Consider the following 20,926-nt stretch of genomic DNA (forward strand, 5'->3'; position numbering starts at 1 on the left):
GAGAGGGGAAGATTGAGAGGGGATCTGATCAAGGTCAATAAATATCTGAGGGCTGGGTGTCAGGAAGGAAGGGACAGCCTCTGCTCACTTGTGTCCTGTGATATGACATGGGGCAATGGATGTAAACTACAGCACAGGAAGTTCCACCTCAACACGAGGAAGAACTTCATTACTGTAAGGGTCATGAAGCACCAGAACAGGCTCCCCCAGAGAGGTTGTGGAGTCTCCTCTGGAGACTTTCAAGACCTGTCTGGATGTGTTTCTGTGTGACCTGTGTTAGATTCTATGGTCCTGCTCTGGCAGGGCGATTTGACCCAAAGATCTCCAGAGGTCCCTTCCAACCCCTAACACCCTGTGATCCTATGAACTACAAAGCAGAGGAAGCCTAGATATTTTCAAAGAACACCAGTAGATTACATCAGTTCAGGAGGAAAATCAGTAAACAAATAGCTCATGATAAAAACTGATGATAAAATCAAGGAGCAATATTACTGCAACAGGCATTAGACAAAACAGATACTGCTTCAAAAGCTGAAGTTCTGCTTCCTAAAGGGATTACTTCAGTGGTTTTAGCCCCTAAACTGCTAAAGTCTAAAATCAATTACCTTGGGTCAATTTACTAATAAAATGTAAGCTCCATGTTTGTCTCTGTATGTTTGGTGTTGGGTTTTTTTCCTCATTAGAGACATCAGGGTATTGAAGGTCTGTTAAGGTGAGCCACAATTAGCCAAGCATGTTCACGAGCTGCCAAAAGGGATGATTTCCAAAGCTATGCCTACAAGGGGACTGCCTATACCATCAGGTGTAATTTGTGTCTTACTCCTGCAAGCTGGAACAAACTGCAGTGATCACTTTCTTACCTCATCCATGATTTTAGCATTGTTTAAAGCTAAGGTCATGCTCATGGAATCCATAGGAACAGAAAACTTCAGCTTGTCCGGGTGCTGACGATACTTCTTCTCACTAACAATCTCCATTGCCTTCTTGTTCTTCTCAGCTTCTAAGGAGCCCAGTGGCATCCACCCAACACCTTTCATGGTTTCATCATATTCTGCTTTGTACTGATTCTGGAGGCAGAAAGAAAAAACAAATCAGATGCATGGGAAAAAGTCTGTAACCCATGACAACAACTCCTGTGTTTAATACTACATTTGGAATGCATTTGTCTCTGGAAAGAAGCAAACAGCATCCAGGTGCTTTCAAGGTTTATTTGGAAGCACATTTGTTACAGTGGGGCCTTTATCACTCCACCTTTCACACAATATTCAGATCCTCTTTATGATGGGTGAGATTACAAGCCAAGGCCTTCCTGAAGAAGAGGATCATCTTGAATACTGGCTCTTGTGCTAGCATCACAACAACCCCATGAAGGCTGCAGGCTTGGGGCAGCGTGGCTGGAAACTGCCCAGCAGAAAAGGGCCTGGGGGTGTTGGTAGACAGCCAGCTGAGCATGAGCCAGTGTGTACCCAGGTGGTTAGGAAGACCTCCATCATCCTGGCCTGGATCAGAAGGGGTGGGACCAGCAGAAAGTGATTGTCTCTCTGGACCCAGCACTGGTGAGACTGCATCTCAAGTGCTGTGTTTGGTTTTGGGCATCACAGTATGAGAAAGTCATTGAGGTGCTGGAGCAGGGACAGAGAAGGGCAGCAAAGCTGGTGAGGAGATTGGAGAGCAGGTCTGGTGAGGAGAGGCTGAGGGACCTGGGATTGCTTATTCTGAAGAAGAGAAGGATGAGAAGAGACCTCATTGATCTCTACATATACCTGAAAGGAGATCAGAGTGAGGCCAATATTGGCCTCTTCTCCCAAGTAACCAATGACAGGACAAGAGGAAATGCCCTGAAATTGTACCAGGGGAGATTTTGGTTGGAGAGGAGGAAAAATTTCTTTGCTTCAAGAATGCTCAAGCATTGGAGCAGGCTGCCCAGGGGGGTGGTAGAGTCACTGTCCCTGGATGTATTCAAGAAATGAGTAGAGGTGGCACTCTGGGACATGGTCTAGTGGTCATGGAGATGTGGGTAGAAGGTTGGACTTGATGATCTTGGAGGTCTTTTCCAACCTCAGTGAGTCTGTCTGTGAAAAAGCCTTTCAGACAGTCTGAATCACCCTACATAGGTGAGTTCCCCTTCTAAAAAGGGATCTTTTTGGAAGCACAAGATGAGACTATTAGTGAAAGGTGAAGCTTTTCTTGTCTTGGCCTGCAAAACAACTGCTGCTCCTGAAGAGCCTGAGGGGTTCTGTAACGAATCCATTTTACTTCACATATAAACGACTCCTTTCTGAGCCCAAATATTTCAGAGCCTTAGAGAAACACAACAGCTATCACTGCTGAAGGTCTCCTTTAATTTGCTCCATTTCAGTACATAACTGAACCAATTTCACTAAGCAAATGGAACTCTGTATCTTGCAGCATGCTTTTCATGCCTTCTCAGGATCTCAGGTAGTGATAGGACTAGGGGGAATGGAATGAAGCTGGAGGTGGGGAGATTCAAGCTAGATGTGAGGAGGAGGTTCTTCCCCATGAGAGTGGTGAAGCCCTGGAATGGGTTGTCCAGGGAGGTGGTTGAGGCCCTGTCCCTGGAGGTGTTTAAGCCCAGGCTGGATGAGGCTCTGGGCAGCCTGATGTAGTGTGGGGTGTCCCTGCCCATGGCAGGGGAGTTGGAACTGGATGATCCTTGTGGTCCCTTCCAACCCTGACTGATACTATGATAAGCTGAGCATCACTGCATTCACAAAGCAAAGGCTGAAGAGCAGCTCACTTACATCACTCTGCAGCTGCATCATGTTCTTGGCTAACTCAAGGCTCATAGCATCCGGCAAAACGTTGTAGGTGTGGATCAAGTTCTTGTAGTTGGCATTTGTAGCCACTTCCTGTGCTTTCTTGGCTGCCACAACACTGAACATGTCCACTGGAGTGTGGAAATTGGTCTTTGCCTTCTCATAATCTTTTTTGTATTCACGATCAGACTGCATCTTAGCCACCTGCATGAAGTGCACCAGCTTGGGGTCGTCCTCCAGGCTGCGGAACCCAATGTGCTTCCCTTTGGCTTGTTGGTAGGCTAGTTTGTACTTATACTGTCAGCAGGAAAGAGGAAGAGCAGAAACATTTCAGTCAAACCCCCCTGCATTGTGAAGCTCAACTTCACCTCTGACACCACAGAACATGTCAGTTCTTTTTCATCACAAGATCTCAGTTTTAGCTAAACACAACATCACAGGAGGGAATGCATTGAAGCTTGAGGTGTCAGCTGGGTATTAGGAAGAAATTGTTTGCAGTGAGAGTGGTGAGACACTGGAACAGGTTGCCCAGGGAGGCCATGGATGCCTCCCTTCCCTGGAGATGTTCAAGGCCAGGTTGGATGAAGCCTTGAACAACCTGGGCTAGTGGAAGGTGTCCCTACTCATGGCAGGGGCATTGGAACCAGATGATCTTTAAGGTCCCTTCTAAACCAAGCCATTCTGTGGTAGAATAGAATAGAATAGAATAGAATAGAATAGAATAGAATAGAATAGAATAGAATAGAATAGAATAGAATAGAATAGAATAGAATAGAATAGAATAGACCAGGTGAGAAGAGACCTTCAAGATCATCGCGTCCAACCTATCATCCAACACCAACCCCCCTTCACCAAATAGCCTGTTGAACACAGGCACACGAGGCTTGGCAGCCTGCCACGAGCAAAACAGCACAACTGAGCATTTCCCCACTGGAGAGCAAAGGTTTATCCCACTATACACAACACTGAAACCACATTTGTTCATAAAAGCACCCTGAAAACCTCCTGACTGCCTTTGCAGCTACTCTGAGTAGAATAATCCAATCAAACTTACATCACTTGCAATATCTCTGGAGGCTTTGGCTGCCTGTATTGGAAGAGCATCTGGCTTCAAGTCATAGCCTTTCTTCTTGTCTTCCTCCCATGCTGCTTTGTAAAGTTTCTAATGTAAAAGAGAAGAAGAACCCTGTTATGAAGAACTAATGAAGTATCCTGCAGCTGAAACTTAAATGCTTTCCCAAAAGACACAGAAGTGACACCAAGTTTTGTCCTGTGCAGCAGCCAGGGTTGCTGAAGGTAACTCACATCACTCATGGTGATCTGGTTCACTCTAGACTGCAGAATTTCTGGAGTATCTGGCATAACATGGATGGTGGTCTTCTCCTTGTTCCATTTATCAGTGTAGAGTCTCTGCAGTTACAAAGTAATAGTTAGTGTTGAGAATTGGCTTTGCACTCAGAAATGAAGAGAATCATAGAATCATTAAGGGTGGAAAAGACCTCCAAGATCATCAAGTCCAACCTTCAATCCAACACCACCACAGCTATTAAACCATGTCCCAAAGTGCCATGGCCACACTTTCCTTGAACACCTCCAGAGATGGTGACTCCACCACCTCCCTGGGCAGCCTGTTCCAAAACCTGATCACTCTTGCCACAAAGAAATGGTTCCTAGTCTCCAACCTAAACTTCCCCTGGAAGAGCTTGCTTTTGGTTTGCTCATTTGCAGTAAATCATATTTTGATATGATTCCATAACCACTAGAAATAACCTTCACAAAAGGTGACTTTAAATAACCTTCACAAAGGTCACTGCTGAGGGGCAGTATTAAATTCCTTCTCTTTCTTTACAGCTTTGAGAGATCTGCAGAGTAAGTTTTGATGGCTGAGAATTTGCAGCCTGCATTCTTCTCTGCTTTAATGCAAAGCAGCAATTGTTTTTTATCTCACACACCTTCTTTCCATGGCAAATAAGGAATAGGGGTCAGTGGTGTCCCAGGCATCTCAGGACTAATTGAAAGATTTCCTTGCAAGGAAGTAAAGTCAAATCTCAGAGAAAACTTAATTTACATTTCCTTCTCAAGGCACCTGTATAAAACTGACAGAATTTCAGGGGGTTTCCAGCTCATTGATTAAAGAAACTTCCTGCAGGAAGAGACAAGGCACTACATTGTTCCCCACAGTACTGGGGAATAAGGGCTCCCCAGCTCCAAAGAGACAGGGAACTACTGAAGGGAGTCCAATGGAGGCTACAAAGAGGCTCCAAAGGGGTCTGGAGCATCTCTGTGAAGAGGAAAGGCTGAGAGCCCTGGGGCTGTTGAGCCTGGAGAAGAGCAGACCCAAAAGGGACCTTCTCAATGTTCAGCAAGAGCTAAAGGAACTTTGGGGGGAAAGAGGCTGGGGCCAGACTTTTGTCAGTGGTGCCCAGGGACAGGACAAGGGGCACTGGGGACAAACTGGACCCCAGGAGTTTCCACCCAAAGGTATGGAGAAACTTGTTTGGTATGAGGGTGCTGAAGCCCTGGGGCAGGCTGCCCAGAGAGGTTGTGGAGTCTCCTTCTCTGGAGACTTTCAAAACCTGTCTGGATGTGTTCCTGTGTGACCTGCCCTAGGTGATCTTGCTTTGGCAGAGGGTTGGACTGGAAGAAGTTCTATACAGAGAGAGTGATTGCCCATTGGAATGGGCTGCCCTGGGAGGTGGTGGAGTCACCATCATTGGAGGTGTTCAGGAGGAGACTTGCTGGGGTGCTTGGTGCCATGGGTTAGTTGTTTAGGTGGTGTTGGATTGGTTGATGGGTTGGACACGATGATCTTGAAGGTCTCTTCCAACCTGGTTTTTATTATTATTCTATTATCTCTAGAAGTCCTTCCCAGACCTTAACATTCTATGATTTTCTCAGATAAAGATCCAATCTCTGTCTCAGTTATTATCATCTGCACAAATTCTCACCTTGTTCATGGTCTGGGCATTTTGCTTGGCCAGCACTTGCTCCATTGCATCTGTTGGGATGGAGAACTTCAGCTTGTCTGGGTGCTGGCGATAATTCTTCTCACTGAGGATCTGTGTGGCTTTCTTGACCTTTTCTACATCCAGTGACTGAATGGGTATCCAGCCAACTCCTTTCAACCAGTTATTGAAGTCTGCTTTGTACACATTCTTTGAACAAACAAAGAAGGAAAAAACATGAGGAAAATTAGAAAGGCTGCATGCATAAAAGCAGGTAAGGCCTTAAATCTTCTCCTGGCCATGCATCACATACATCACTCTGAAGCTGCATCACATTTCTTGAGAGCTCCAGGTTCACAGAGTCAGGCAGGAGCGTGTAGTTGTGAATTAGCTGCTTATAGCCAGCGTTGGTCACTGCTTCCTGGGCTTTCTTGGCAGCTGTCACGCTGAACATATCCAAAGGAGTGTGATATTTGGTCTTGGTGACTTCATAATCCTTCTTGTACTCCCGATCTGACTGCAGCTTGGCCACGTTCATGTAATGCACAAGTTTGGGATCATCCTGCAGGCTGCGGTACCCAACCTGTTTGCCTTTATCTTTCTCATAGGATTCCTTGTACTTGTACTAGAAACACAGGAAAAGAAAGGAAAGAAAGCCTTAACCACAGGAAAGAAAACAGACTTGGGATAACTGAGTCCTCTGAAGCTCAGGGTTTTGACTGCAAGAAGTTAATATAAGAAGGTTTCGACTACAAGAAGTTAACATAAGAAGGTTTTGAATATAAGCAATTAAAATAGGAAGTTCCATATAAACATGAGGAACTCTAGAGAGCTGTGCCACAGGTAGATGTGTGTAGCCCACTTGGTGGAAATCATACTTACATCACTTGCTATATTCCGAGAAGCTTTGGCAGCAATAATGGGAATGGCATCTGGCTTCAGGTCATAGCCTTTGGCAATGGTTTTTTTCCAGTCAGCTTTGTAGTTAGCCTTGTAAGGACAGAAAGGCCTGGGTTAGCAGTGCTACCAGCAGCAACTTCAACAAAGAGGTAGAAGATACTATTTTTATTGCAGTCTCAGGAATAAAAATACTCAACTTGTGCAAATGCAAGGCAAAAATATTAACCTGCACACCAACCAGTGATGTTACAGTAAATAAATTGACTAGCCAGGATGGAAAGGCCATCAAGGCTCAGAAGTCCAACTCATCTAGCTAAATCATTAGGTTAGGCCACACCTTGAGTCCTGTGTCCAGTTCTGGGCCCCTCAGTTTAGGAAGGAGGTTGACTTGCTGGGGTGTGTCCAGAGAAGGGCAACAAAGCTGGGGAGGGGCTTGGAACACAGCCCTGTGAGGAGAGGCTGAGGGAGCTGGGGTTGCTTAGCCTGGAGAAAAGGAGACTCAGGGGTGACCTTGCTCTCTACAACTACCTGAAGGGAGGTTGTAGACAGGCAGAGGTTGGTCTCTTCTCCCAGGCACTCAGCACCAGAACAAGAGGACACAGTCTCAGGCTGTGCCAGGGGAGGTTTAGGCTGGATGTTAGGAAGAAGTTCTATACAGAGAGAGTGATTGCCCATTGGAATGGGCTGCCTGGGGAGGTGGTGGAGTCACCATCATTGGAGGTGTTCAGGAGGAGACTTGCTGGGGTGCTTGGTGCCATGGTTTAATTGATTAGATGGTGTTGGATGACAGGTTGGACACAATGATCTTGAAGGTCTCTTCCAACCTGGTCTGGTCTGGTCTATTCTATTCTATTCTATTCCATCCTATCCTATCCTATCCTATCCTATCCTATCCTATCCTATCCTATCCTATCCTATCCTATCCTATCCTATCCTATCCTATCCTATCCCCACCCACATTTTGCAATATTTATGTGGAACACCTCACTCAGTGGCATTTTCTTCCCCCTCCCTCAACCAAAACCCTTTGCCATTTGACTGAGCATTCAGACTTTTTTTCCCTGTTGGCATCAACATCAGGCCTTGTGTGGTCTGAAGCCACCCAGGGAGGTGGTGGAGTCAGCATTCCTGGAGGTGTTCAAGCCAAAAATGTGTGGACATGGCACACTGGGATATGGTTTAATGGCCACAGTGGCATTAGGCTGAAGGTTCTACCTGATCTCCGAAGGTTTTTCCAACCAAAAAATTCTATGATTCTACCAAATGACTGAATAAATCAGTCTGGCTTGGGTATTGTTTTGTCAGCAGTTAGTGTCTGGCCAGACTAATAGTATTTCCAGGCTGTTAAAAAGAGATGGCAGCTTTTATCTGGCTCCTGGAGGGCTGATAATGCCACCAAAAAAAACCTAGTACCACAAAGGGAATAAAATTGATACTATCAGTGCAGGTATTCAGGGTGTTGGATGGGTGTGAGAAGAGATGGGAAGGAAGCAGAGCAGTGGTGGAATGGCAGGAAAAAGCATCACAGTCTTTCCACTGTGTGAGTTAATATCCTTTGAGAGCCCAGCAGCAGGAAGCAACATACAGAGAACTTGTCCTGTCTGCCTCTGCAGTGTGTTCTAGATGATAAGTCTCCAAACACAGAGGAATCTGAATTAGAAAGTGATACTGGTTTCTCATTCTCATGGTCATGAAGGATCAGAGAGCATTAAAAAGTGCTTAACAAACACCAAACTCACTGACTCCTAGGAGTAAAAATTGAGCTGAATTCAGAGCTGCAGCATGTCTAAATTCAGCACCACAGCATGAAGAAAGAGAAGTTCATTTTTCTGTTAGGGAAGTGACAAAGAAAGGTATTACTGAACAAGCTGTTGGTTCTACACTCACATCACTCAGATTGTAGGCATTGACTTTGGCTTGAATAAACTGAGGAACATCAGGATCCAGGGTGTATTTGTGCTTCACTTTTTCACCCTCTTTCTTATAGGCTACCTGCAAGGGGAAAGAAACAAATATTTGTTGGTAATAACAACAGAGACATTACAAAAAAGACTTGGGGGTGCTGGGTGATGAGAAGTTGAACATGAGTTATCAAAGTGCACTGCCAGCACAGCACCTGGGCTGATCCCCAGCAGTGTGGGCAGCAGGGGCAGGGAGGGGATTCCACCTCTCTGCTGTGCTCTGTTGAGACCCCACCTGCAGGGCTGGGGCCAGCTCTGGAGTCCTCAGCACAACACAGACAGGGACCTGATGGAGCAGGGCCAGAGGAGGCCACAGCAATGCTGGCAGGGCTAGAAGGCCTCTGCTGTGAGGCCAGGCTGAGAGAGTTGGGCTTGCTCAGCCTGGAGAAGAGAAGGCTTTAGGGAGCCTTAACATCAGCCTTCCAGGATATGAAGGGGCTATAGGAGAGCTGGAGAGGCACTTTTCACAAAGGCATAGAGTGACAGGACAAAGGGTAATGGTTTGAAACTGGAAGAAGCTCAATTTAGATTAGACATTAGGAGGAAATTCTTCCAGTGCTGAAGCATTGGAACATGTTGCCCAGAGAAGCTATGGAGGCTCCAAGCCTGGAAGTGTTCAAAGCCAGGTTTTGGATGGGGCTTTAAGCAACCCGGTCTTGTAGGAAGTTTCCTCGTCCATGGCAGGGGGGTTGGAACTGGATGGTCTTTAAGGTCCCTTCCAAACCATCCCAACTTTGTTTCATTCTTACCAACAAACTGCATTTTTCCTGGGTTTTGACAGTTTCAACATACAAAGAGTTCTTAGCTGGCATATCAGCCAGGAACACAAAGCATAAATGAGTCACAAGATGCTTCTTACATCGCTCAGTTTCTTGGTGTTGTCCTGAGCTAAAGTCATTGCCATGGAGTCGTTCAAGCTTGTAAACTTCAGGGTCCCAGGGTGCTGTCGATACTTCTTTTCATTTAGTGCTTCTCCAGCCTTTTTGGCTTTTTCAACTTCCAGAGAACCGAGGGGACTCCAGCCAATGCCCTTGAACCAGCTGTTGTAATCCTGTTTGTAGGCGTTCTGGAGGAGAGAAAGCCAACATGGAAGAAGATTTTCCCTTCAGAGCTCTAATAACCCTGTTCAAAACAATGATCACAGTCTAGCCAGTCTGTTCAACAACAGCAAGTGACTCAGACAGCACAGAGAAAGGCCACAAAGATGATCTAAGGGCTGAAGCACCTCTGCTATGAGGACAGCCTAAGGGAGCTGGGGTTGTTCAGCCTGGGGAAGACTCCAGGGGGACCTTAAAGCTGCCTTCCAATACCTGAAGGGATCCTACAAGAAGGCTGGAGAGGGACTTTTCCTAAGGGTGTCTAGCAACAGGACAAGGGGAAATGGTTTGAAGATGAGGGAGAGCAGGGTTAGACTGGATCTGAGGAAGAAGTTCTTCAGTATGAGGGTGGTGAAACCCTGGCTTAAGCTGCCCAGGGAGGTTGTGGGTGCCCCTCTCTTGGAACCATCCAAAGCCAGGTTGGATGAGGCCTCAAGCAGCTGAGTTCAAATGAGAGGTGTCCCTGCCCATGGTGGGGAGGTTGAAGTAGATGATCTCTAAGGTCTCTTTCAACCCAAATCATTCTATGAATCTATGGAATGAGTGGACCTCCACAGGGATCAAATACCATCTTCACCAAGAGGTGCAGCATGCCCTGACAGCTATTTGAAACTCTCTATCTGTGAGAAGGATCTAGAAGGTCCTAGGAGAGATCTCCTATGCCAGAGGCCTCCAGAACTCTCTCTAATAATATCAATAGTTAGATTTTGTTCAGTCCCTTGTCCTAAGTAGTTAATAATAGTCCAGCTACACCATCATATCTGTCTCACATGAACATAAACCAAGACATCTTAAAAGTAGCCTTAAAGAATAAAGCAAAATACCAGCTGACAAACCTCTAATGATCTTCTCCAAGACATAAGAAACTCAGACCACCCCCAGCCAGGGATGGCCATTTTCACTGGACAGAAACCTGTCTTTTGTTTGTGACAGCATGCAGGAAAACCTCCATGACACCGGAATCGTGGAAATACTCACGTCACTCTGAATTTCCATCATGTTCTTTGCAAGCTCCACAGCCATGGCATCTGGCAGGTAAGTGTAGTGATGGATCAGGTTTTTGTAGTGGGTGTTGGAAGCCACATCCTGAGAATGTTTAGCAGCCTGGACGCTGTATGTGTCTGGAGGGGTATGGTAGTTAGTCTTGCTCTTCTCGTAGTCTTTCTTGTACTCACGGTCAGACTGAATCTTGGCCACATTCATGTAGTGGACGAGCTTAGGGTCATCTTGCAGGCTTCTGAACCCAACCTGCTTCCCTCGAGCCTTCTCATAGGCTTCTTTGTATTTATACTGGAAAGGGAGAAGGGAGATTGAGTGTGCTGTGGCTACTGAAAGACACACTAACAGGGAGGAGGGGAAGAAGGGAAAAAACATAAGAAAGAAGAAGAAAAGAGAGAGAGGAAAACACCACAGTCTCACTGCACCAGGGGAGGTTTAGGCTGGAGGTTAGGAAGAAGTTCTACACAGAGAGAGTGATTGCCCATTGGAATGGGCTGCCTGGGGAGGTGGTGGAGTCACCATCATTGGAAGTGTTCAGGAGGAGACTTGCTGGGGTGTTTGGTGCTATGGGTTAGTTGTTTAGGTGGTGTTGGATTGTTTGATGGGTTGGACACGATCTTGAAGGTCTCTTCCAACCTGGTCTATTCCATTCCATTCCATTCCATTCCATTCCATTCCATTCCATTCCATTCCATTCCATTCCATTCCATTCCAGAAACACCACCAGAAAGGGAGAAACACCACCAAAAAGGGAGAAACACCACCAGAAAAGGGAGAAACAACATCAAACCAAAACAAAAAACCACAGAAGGAGAGGAAAAAAAACCAACACAGGAAGAGAGGGAAAAAGAAGACCTAGGTGCTCATGTAGTGTCTTTCATGGAAAGTGTCCCAGAATGATTGCAATAACTGCTGATGTCATTTCTCCTCTGAAAAGGGGGTTAAAAATCACAGTGTGGCAGCACTGTCCTCTCTAAAGCAAACTCTTTGGAACCTGGAGGGGTTTCAAAGCCATGGAGACGTGGTGCTGAGGGCCATGGTTTAGTGGTGAGCTGGCAGTGCTGGGTTAATGGTTGGACTTGATGACCTTAAAGGTCTCTTCCAACCAAAATGCTTCTGTGATTCTAAGATGAGCACAAAGTAAGTTCCACACAACCTAAGCCTCTGGGGAAGACTAAGAATCTACAAGAAGGATGGAGACGGACTGTTTACAAAGCCTGCAGTGACAGGACAGGGAGCAGTGGCTTTAAACTAGAGAATAGCAGGTTTAGATTGGATGTTAGGAATAAGTTCTGCACCACGAGGGTGGTACAACACTGGAACAGGTTGCCCAGGGAGGTAGTTTAGGCCTCATCCTTGGAGATATTCAAGGTGAGCTTTGACAGGGCTCTGGGCAAACTCTGCTTCCTGCAGAGGGGGTTGGACTAGAGGTGGAGGCTGGTCTCTTCTCCCAGGCAACCAGAACAAGAGGACACAGTCTCAAGCTGTGCCAGGGGAGGTTCAGGCTGGGTGTTAGGAAGAAGTTCTTCCCACAAAGACAGATTGGCCATTGGGACGTGCTGCCCGGGGGGGTGGTGGAGTCACCATCACTGGAGGTGTTTAGGAAGAGACTGGATGGGGTGCTTGGTGCCATGGTTTAGTTGATGAGATGGTGTTGGGTGAGAGGTTGGATTCAATGCTCTCAAAGGTCTTTTCCAACCTGGTTAATTCTATTCTATTCTATTCATTGTACCCCTGGTTCCACTAATAGAAATCATTTCTGTAAATATTCTAATTGGGTCCAAATTGCAAATTCTAAGCCACCTAGGGAATGTATTTCACAACTAGAATCTGAAGATAAAAGAGTGATTAATCTGTTATTGATAATTTTCATAATTAATACAATTAATATGTCTATTTCATGTTCCTAAATGAATAACCTCTTCATCACACTGCTTAACTGAGCCCTTTCAGATTAAATAGTTCCTTTAGGAAGGGGATACTCACATCACTTGCAGCCTGTCTAGCAGCCTTGGCAGCTTGGATGGGAATAGCATCAATTTTGAGATCATATCCTTTTGCTTTTAATTCTTCCAATCCAGCCTTGTAATAGTTCTGGAAGAAAAGGTGAATTCTGAGCGAACAGTTTCTAGGTAACAGAAACTTTGTGTTGTGTTGTAAAGAGGACCAAGAGCTCCGGGTTCCAGTTGTACTTACATCACTGATATTGTAGGCATTGACTTTAGCCTGAATGAACTGAGGGACGTCTGGAGGGAGGTGGTACTTGTGAATAACTTCTTCACCTTTGGCTTTATACAGTATCTGCAAAGATAAGGAAGGGAAAGAAAGAGAACAGAAAGAAGGGGAAAGAGAGAGAACAGAAAGAAGGGGAAAGAGAGAGAACAGAAAGAAGGGGAAAGAGAGAGAACAGAAAGAAGGGGAAAGAGAGAGAACAGAAAGAAGGGGAAAGAGAGAGAACAGAAAGAAGGGGAAAGAGAGAGAACAGAAAGAAGGGGAAAGAGAGAGAACAGAAAGAAGGGGAAAGAGAGAGAACAGAAAGAAGGGGAAAGAGAGAGAACAGAAAGAAGGGGAAAGAGAGAGAACAGAAAGAAGGGGAAAGAAAGAGAACAGAAAGAAGGGGAAAGAAAGAGAACAGAAAGAAGGGGAAAGAAAGAGAACAGAAAGAAGGGGAAAGAGAGAACAGAAAGAAGGGGAAAGAGAGAACAGAAAGAAGGGGAAAGAGAGAGAACAGAAAGAAGGGGAAAGAGAGAGAACAGAAAGAAGGGGAAAGAAAGAGAACAGAAAGAAGGGGAAAGAAAGAGAACAGAAAGAAGGGGAAAGAAAGAGAACAGAAAGAAGAGGAAAGAGGGAGAACAGAAAGAAGGGGAAAGAGAACAGAAAGAAGGGGAAAGAGAGAACAGAAAGAAGGGGAAAGAACAGAAAGAAGGGGAAAGAGAGTAACAGAAAGAAGGGGAAAGAGAGAGAACAAAAAGAAGGGGAAAGAGAGAGAACAAAAAGAAGGGGAAAGAGAGAGAACAAAAAGAAGGGGAAAGAGAGAGAACAAAAAGAAGGGGAAAGAGAGAGAACAAAAAGAAGGGGAAAGAGAGAACAGAAAAGTGGAAAGAAAGAGAAAAGATAGAAGGGGAAAGAAAAAGAAAAGATAGAAGGGGAAAGAAAAAGAAAAGATAGAAGGGGAAAGACAGAGAAATGAAAGAAAAAAGAAAGAAAAATAGCAGCCCAATGTTAATAGATTGTAAATGCTTAATAGTGCTGAGTGACACAACTTGAAGCTCTCTTTTTACCTCCTCCACAGGGAAAGTCAGAGACTAAGCCCTTGCCCAGTGGGTGGTCTAAACCCTGACTGGCTTGTTCCTCACTCAGCTTCATAGACTGAGTTGCTCAGCTCAGGGGAGACCTTATTCTCTACAACTCCCTGAAAGGAGGCTGGAGTGAGGTGGAGGTTGGTCTCTTCTTTCAAAGAGCAAGTGATAGAACAGGAGGAAATGGCCTGAAGTTGTGCCAGTGGAGGTCTAGGCTGGACATGAGGAAAAGTCTTCCCCAAAAGTGTTGCCAATCTCTGAACAGTCCTCATCCCTCTAGGGATTTAAAAGCCATGTAGATACGGTGCTGAGGGCCATGGCTTAGTGGTGACCTGCCAGTGCTGGATTAATGGTTGAATTTGATGATCTTAAAGGTCTTTTCCAACCCAAATGGTTCTATGACTCAACTTCTGGCTACATGGCTGTTGCCATTGCAAGAGTTTGGGATTTTTTGACAGTGGGACATTCTGTGATGACTACAACCTGTTAGGGAAGGGATGGAATCCCCCTGTCTAGCAGAGGCCAGGGAACCTTTGAATACCCACATATGTTTCTGTGCCTGTGTGTTTGTAAGTTCTCTCAAACCTGGAGGATAAAGAAAAGGTGGCCACAGGGCAGAACTTGATAATATCAGAGCACAGCAACAAGTTTACTTACATCACTCTGCTGTTTGGTGTTGATCTCTGCTTGCTTCTGTACTAGAGAGTCGGTCACTTGAGTAAATTTGGTCTGATCAGGGTGCTTTTTGTAGGTGTGCTGAAGGAAGAGAATAAACAGATTTGCAGAAAGTTCCTGTGAGCATTTCCTAGGGCAAACAATTGGGATTACAAAGACATGCAGTGACAGGACCAGGGGCAATGGCTTCAGGCTAGAGAAGAGCAGATTAGATTGGATGTTAGAAACAAGTTCTGCACCATGAGGGTAGTGGAACACTGGAAGAGGTAGCCCAGGGTGTTGAGGCCTCATCCCTGGAGATATTCAAGGTGAGGCTGAACAGGGCTCTGGGCAACCTGATCTAGTTGAGGATTCCTTGCTTACTGCAGAGGGGGTTGGACTAGATGAGCTTTGGAGGTCCCTTCCCAACCAGCCCATCCTAAGATTCTATGCTCATCAGCAGTTATGGCATGTGTGGAGGTAAGATCTTTTTTAACACCATTAGAGAGAAAATAAAACATTTAGAAGTATTTTTAAAGCCTTAATGTAACATTTTGGATTAAGTATATCCACTTGAATGTGTCCAGAGAAGGGCAACAAGGCTGGGGAGAGGCCTTGAGCACAGCCCTGTGAGGAGAGGCTGAGGGAGCTGGGGTTGCTTAGCCTGGAGAAGAGGAGGCTCAGGGGAGACCTCATTGCTCTCTACAACTATCTGAAGGGAGGCTATAGCCAGGAGGGGGTTGGGCTCTTCTCCCAAGCAACCAGCACCAGAACAAGAGGACACAGTCTCAAGCTGTGCCAGGGGAAGTTTAGGCTTGAGGTGAGGAGAAAGCTCTTTATTGAGAGAGTTGTTAGCCATTGGAATGTGCTGCCCAGGGAGGTGGTGGAGTCACCATGCCTGGAGGTGTTCAAGAGGGGACTGGATGTGGCACTTGGTGCCATGGTCTAGTCATGAGGTCTGTGGTGACAGGTTGGACTTGATGATCTTTGAGGTCTCTTCCACCCTTGGTGATCCTGTGATCAATATTACAAAGTATGGGATGCATTGAAATCTACCCCTGAGAGTCCATAAATGTCAGTATGTTATACACAAATCTTTAAGTACCCTCCAACTACTGATAAATGAATAAAATTACTATCAACAAAGCAACTAAAATACTGTTAAAATACAGAAATCCATCTGGATGTGTTCCAGTGTCACCTGCTCTAGGTGATCCTCTTTGAGCAAGGGGGGGTGGCCTTGATAATCTTCAGAGTCCCTTCCAACCCCTAACACTCTATGATTCTATGACTATAAAACCAGGTTGGCTTAAGCAAGTAAATGTCTGAGGTTCACTCTTCATTTTGGGACTCTTCCTCTAACTGTATGGACTTGACTTGTTAAAACCCAGATGGTGCTATATCTGAATTGATCACTAGATGTCACAAAAGGCTCTGAAGTTCAGAGGAATATGATGCTTAAAAGTTCCATTTGCTAAGGCCAAATGTAAACTCATAGAAGTTAACTTGAAGGACTTGGTGGATGAGAAGCTGGACATGAGCCAGCAATGGGCACTTGCAGCTCTAAAGGCCAAAGGCATCCCAGGCTGCATCAAAGGAAGTGTGGCCAGCAGATAGAGAGAGAGGATTTTGCCCCTCTGCTCTGATGAGACCTCACATGGAGGACTGTGTCCAGCTCTGGGGCCCTCAATACAAGAGAGACATGGACCTGCTAGAGTGGGTCCAGAGGAGACCACTAAGATGATCAGAGTGATGGAGGTGCAGTCAGGCTGAGAGGGTTGGGGCTGTTCAGCCTGGAGAAGAGAAGGGTCCAAGGGGACCTTAAAGCTGCATTTCAATATCTGAAGGGGACTTACAGAAAGGCTGGGGAGGGACTGATTAGAAGGGCCTGTGGGGATAGGATGAGTGACAATGGTTTGAAACTGGAGCAGGGCAGATTAAGGTTGGACATCAGGAGGAAGTTCTGCACAATGAGAGTGGCAAAATACTGGAACAGTTTGCCAAGACATGGGCTTGAGGTCCCTGTTCCTGAAGACATTCAAGATCAGGCTTTATGTGGCCCTGGACAGCTGAATCTAGTTGGAGACGTCCCTGCTGACTGCAGGGGGGTTGAACAAGATGACCTTTGAGAGTTCCTTTCATCCTGATGTAGTCTGTGAGCCTGTGAACTGGAAGCATGGTGTAAATGTCTGCCTGCCTCAGAAGCAGATACTCTGCCTGAAGGGGGCTATTTGAGAACAACCAGTGTCTTGTACTTACATCTTTACACTGCTCCAACTTCTTAATGGCTTCATACTCTTGAGTTATGGTCTGAGGGAAGTAGCATTTTGTCTTTTCCTCCTCATAATCTGCTTTGTAATTTTTCTAGGAATAAAAGCAGCAGTCAGTGAGAAACCCCAACTGAGCTCTCCCTGAAATGGAAGCATGACGGTGCAAACAACGTCTGCCACACTTACATCGCTCTTCATAGCTTCCACTTGCATGCAGTGTGTGTGATGTGGGTCCTCAAAGCTGCCCAAATAGTGTCCCAAGATATTCTTTTGGTAGGAATCTTTATATTTCACCTGGAAAAAGAAAACAACAAAGACAAGTTCTGGTGAGACCCCACCTGGAGTACTGCCTCCAGTTCTGGAGCCCCTAGCACAAGAGGGATCTGGAGGTGCTGGAAGGTGGCCAGAGAAGGGCCAGGAGGATGAGCAGAGGGCTGGAGCTGCTCTGCTATGAGGACAGACTGAAGGAGTTGGGGCTGTTCAGTCTGGAGAAGAGGAGGCTCCTAGGTGGCCTCATTGTGGCCTTCCAGTATCTGAAGGGGGCCTGCAGGAAGGCTGGGGAGGGACTGCTCAGGATCTCAGGCAGTGATAGGACTAGGGGGAATGGAATGAAGTTGGAGGTGGGGAGATTCAGGCTGGAGGTGGGGAGATTCAGGCTGGAGGTGAGGAGGAAGTTCTTCCCTATGGGAGTGGTGAAGCCCTGGAATGGGTTGTCCAGGGAGGTGGTTGGGGCCCTGTCCCTGGAGGTGTTTAAGCCCAGGCTGGATGAGGCTCTGGGCAGCCTGATGTAGTGTGGGGTGTCCCTGCCCATGGCAGGGGGGTTGGAACTAGATGATCCTTGTGCTCCCTTCCAACCCTGACTGATACTATGATAAGTTGATAAAGCCAAGTAAATCAGGGGGGTCAGCACTGAACAGCACCACACAGATCAAATACACACATCACTGAAGTTCTTCATGGCACTGTCAATCTGGAACTTGGGGGTGTCACAGTAATTCATTCTGTTTCCTTTGGATTGTTCATAGGCTTCTTTGTACAATTTCTGCAAAAGGAAAAAGCAAGCACTTCAGGTCAGGCAGAATTCACTGGGACTCACAACACCTTCAACCCCATGAGAGTAAAACTGAAGTGATTCAAGGAAAAGCCTTCCCAGAAGACTGAAAAAAAAACAGAGGGCAATTTTATTCCAATGATTATTTCAACTCTTTGTAGTGACCCTTGGGTTTGTAAAGGAAGATCTGACTAATGGGTTTGGATGTTCTGGGACTGAGAAATCTGCAGCCTCTTTCCAGACAGATGAAAACAGCAAGTAGAGCCATGACAATGACTAACCAGAGCACTACATGAGTGTGTGAAAGTGGGAGATCTCTTATCCTTATTGGCACCAGCTGAACTTGCTTAAAGCAGGAAGGGAAGAACTGCCACCTTGTGATCCATTTTCCACAGGGATCTAAAGGAACTGCACAATAATTAGCTACCCCCAAGCATGCCACAGCCACTGCTGCATTCTGTGTGGAGAAATCTCTCTTTATCTACAGAGTTCTGGGGGGTGGAATCTCATGACAGATATTGACCTGTAAAACTCAAGAGATCCAAAGGAGAAGCCTTGTGATGAACTGAGTTTGGCTGAAAACCATCCTGCTGTACTTCAAGGCCAGGCTGGATGAGGCCTTCAGCAACCTGGTCTAGGTGAAGGTGTCCCTACCCCTTGTGAAGGATTGGAACTAGATGATCTTAAAGGTTCCTTCCAACCCAACCCATTCTGTGATACTTTGCCAATACTTACATCACTCAGTATGTTTCCTGCAGCTTTTAATTGCCTCAGCAAGGGGTTCTCTGTAGCAGGAAGCACATTATAATCTGCAATAGCTTTGTTCTTCTCATAGTCTGCTCTGTATTTTTTCTTTAAAAAGAATGACAACAAACAAGAGGGTGAGGGTTTAAAGATCAGTGTTAACAGCCAGATGCTCCCTAACCTTTATCATCATGAGCTTCTCAGATTTCCTGGGGTTTAATTTAGGATTCATGGTGGCACTCAGATTGGGAGTGTGAGTGGGTGAGGAGATGGGAGGCAGAGATAAGCAAGAGCTATTTAGTTGATGACCTCTAAGTCCCTCTCCAGACAGTGGGATTTGTCAGGTATCAGCTGACATCCCTGAACAGTCACATTCTTACAACTAATGACCCAAGATTGCCTTTGTTGGTGCAGGCACTAGTGCAGAATGTGCAGAAGCCACAGGAATTCTGTATTTGGGACAAAAGATGGCCCAGCACAACATCACTGAGACAGAAACATGAAACCTCCTCCACATTCAGCAAGCTTCAGTTGGTTGGGTTAAGAATATAGGCTGGTTCCAACTAAAAATCAAGCACACACCATCACAAACAAACAATGAAGCAAATTCTGCTGCACTGAAAGAAAAAAAAATCACTTGATGGGTGCTACTGTGGAAGGTCATAAAGTGACATTCAAGGTCAAATTTGCTGGGAGCCTGAGCAACCTGATCTAGTTGGAGATGTCTCTGCTCACTGCAGGGAGGTTGGATAAGATGACCTTTGAGGGTCCCTTCCAACCCAATGCATTCTGTGGTAAGCATGGCTAGGAGTTGTTAGAGACTTCCTAGAGGAAAGACTGAGGGAGCTGGGTCTGATCAGCCTTGAGAGGAGAAGGCTTAGGGAAGGCCTTATTACCACAGACCAGTACATAAAGGGTACCAGGAGAACGGAGCCTCCCTTTTCACAAGGAGTCCCATGGAAAAGACAAGGGGCAAGGGTCCAAATTACTGCTGGGGAGATTCCCATTGGATTCCAGAAGAAAATGTTTCCCCATGAGACAAACTGGACACTGGAATCGTCTCCCAAGGGAAGCAGTGGATTCTCCTACATTGAGCAGTTTCAAGACTCAGCTTGACAGGCTGCTGGGCCATTTCATTTCACCTACACTGTCACCTAGAAAGGTTGGAACAGATGACCCTTGGAGTCATTCTGTGATTCTGGGACAGATCTTTTGTGTACAAGAAAATAAAACAGCTGACAGAACAATTTCAGCAGAAACTTGCCCAGGGAAGTGGTGGACTCCCCAGCCTTGGAGGTAATTAAGAGTCATGTAGATGTCATGCTCAGTGATATGGTTCAGATGAGGACTTGTCAGTGTTAGGCTAGTGATTGGAGTGGATGAACTTAAAGGACTTTTCCAGTCTAGGCAATGCTGTGATTTAGGAAGGGCAGGTCCTGCCTCTCCAACCTGATCTCCTTCTATGATCAGGTGACTGTCTGGTGGCTGTGGGCAGGCTGTGGATGTGGTCTGCCTGGACTGCAGCAAGGCCTTTGACACTGTCCCCCACAGCAAACTGCTGGCTAAGCTGTCAGCTCGTGGCTTGGACAGCAGCACTCTGTGCTGGGTTAGGAACTGGCTGGAGGCTGAGCCCAGAGAGTGGTGGTGAATGGTGCCACAGCCAGCTGGCAGCCAGGCACCAGTGGTGTGCCCCAGGGATCAGTGCTGGGCCCTGTGATCTTTAACATCTTCATTGATGATCTGGAGGAGGGGGTCGAGTTTGCAGATGACACCAAGTTAGTAGCAGATGTTAGTCAGTTAGAGGGTGGAAAGGCTCTGCAGAGGGACCTTGAGAGACTGGACAGATGGGCAGAGTCCAACAGGATGGCATTCAACAAGTCCAAGTGCCAGGGGCTGCACTTTGGCTACGGCAATCCCATGCAGAGCTACAGGCTGGGATCGGAGTGGCTGAGAGCAGCCAGGCAAAAAGGGACCTGGGGGTGCTGATTGACAGCTGCCTGAACATGAGCCAGCAGTGTGCCCAGGTGGCCAAGAGGGCCAATGGCATCCTGGCCTGCATTAGGAATAGTGTGGCCAGCAGGAGCAGGGAAGTCATTGTGCCCTGTACTCTGCTTTGGTTAGGCCACACTTTGAGTCCTGTGTCCAGTTCTGGGCCCCTCAGTTTAAGAAGGACATCGAAACACTTGAAGGTGTCCAGAGAAGGGCAACAAGGCTGGGGAGAGGCCTTGA

The 20,926-nt window shown here is 46.4% G+C and overlaps 1 protein-coding gene across 14 annotated transcripts in view; it reads right to left on the minus strand.

Moving 5' to 3' along the window:
• NEB (nebulin) overlaps nt 1–20,926 on the minus strand; it is a 178,863-nt gene that overhangs the window by 139,424 nt on the left and 18,513 nt on the right. For all 14 annotated transcript variants that reach the window (XM_068166774.1, XM_068166767.1, XM_068166773.1 and 11 more), the window contains exons 12-28: nt 18,689–18,805; nt 17,843–17,944; nt 17,089–17,196; nt 16,892–16,996; nt 14,636–14,734; nt 12,876–12,980; nt 12,666–12,773; nt 10,659–10,970; nt 9,443–9,649; nt 8,510–8,614; nt 6,605–6,712; nt 6,036–6,347; nt 5,726–5,932; nt 4,083–4,187; nt 3,832–3,939; nt 2,763–3,074; nt 861–1,067 (exon numbers count right to left, since the gene is read on the minus strand). In XM_068166774.1, coding sequence (XP_068022875.1) covers nt 861–1,067; nt 2,763–3,074; nt 3,832–3,939; nt 4,083–4,187; nt 5,726–5,932; nt 6,036–6,347; nt 6,605–6,712; nt 8,510–8,614; nt 9,443–9,649; nt 10,659–10,970; nt 12,666–12,773; nt 12,876–12,980; nt 14,636–14,734; nt 16,892–16,996; nt 17,089–17,196; nt 17,843–17,944; nt 18,689–18,805 — 2,727 coding nt within the window. The remainder of the gene's footprint in view (nt 1–860; nt 1,068–2,762; nt 3,075–3,831; nt 3,940–4,082; nt 4,188–5,725; nt 5,933–6,035; nt 6,348–6,604; nt 6,713–8,509; nt 8,615–9,442; nt 9,650–10,658; nt 10,971–12,665; nt 12,774–12,875; nt 12,981–14,635; nt 14,735–16,891; nt 16,997–17,088; nt 17,197–17,842; nt 17,945–18,688; nt 18,806–20,926) is intronic.

This window comes from Melanerpes formicivorus, unplaced genomic scaffold (genome assembly GCF_026170545.1).
Source record: "Melanerpes formicivorus ecotype bairdi unplaced genomic scaffold, bMelFor1.0.p_v2 SCAF_106, whole genome shotgun sequence".
Classification (NCBI taxonomy): Eukaryota; Metazoa; Chordata; class Aves; order Piciformes; family Picidae; genus Melanerpes; species Melanerpes formicivorus.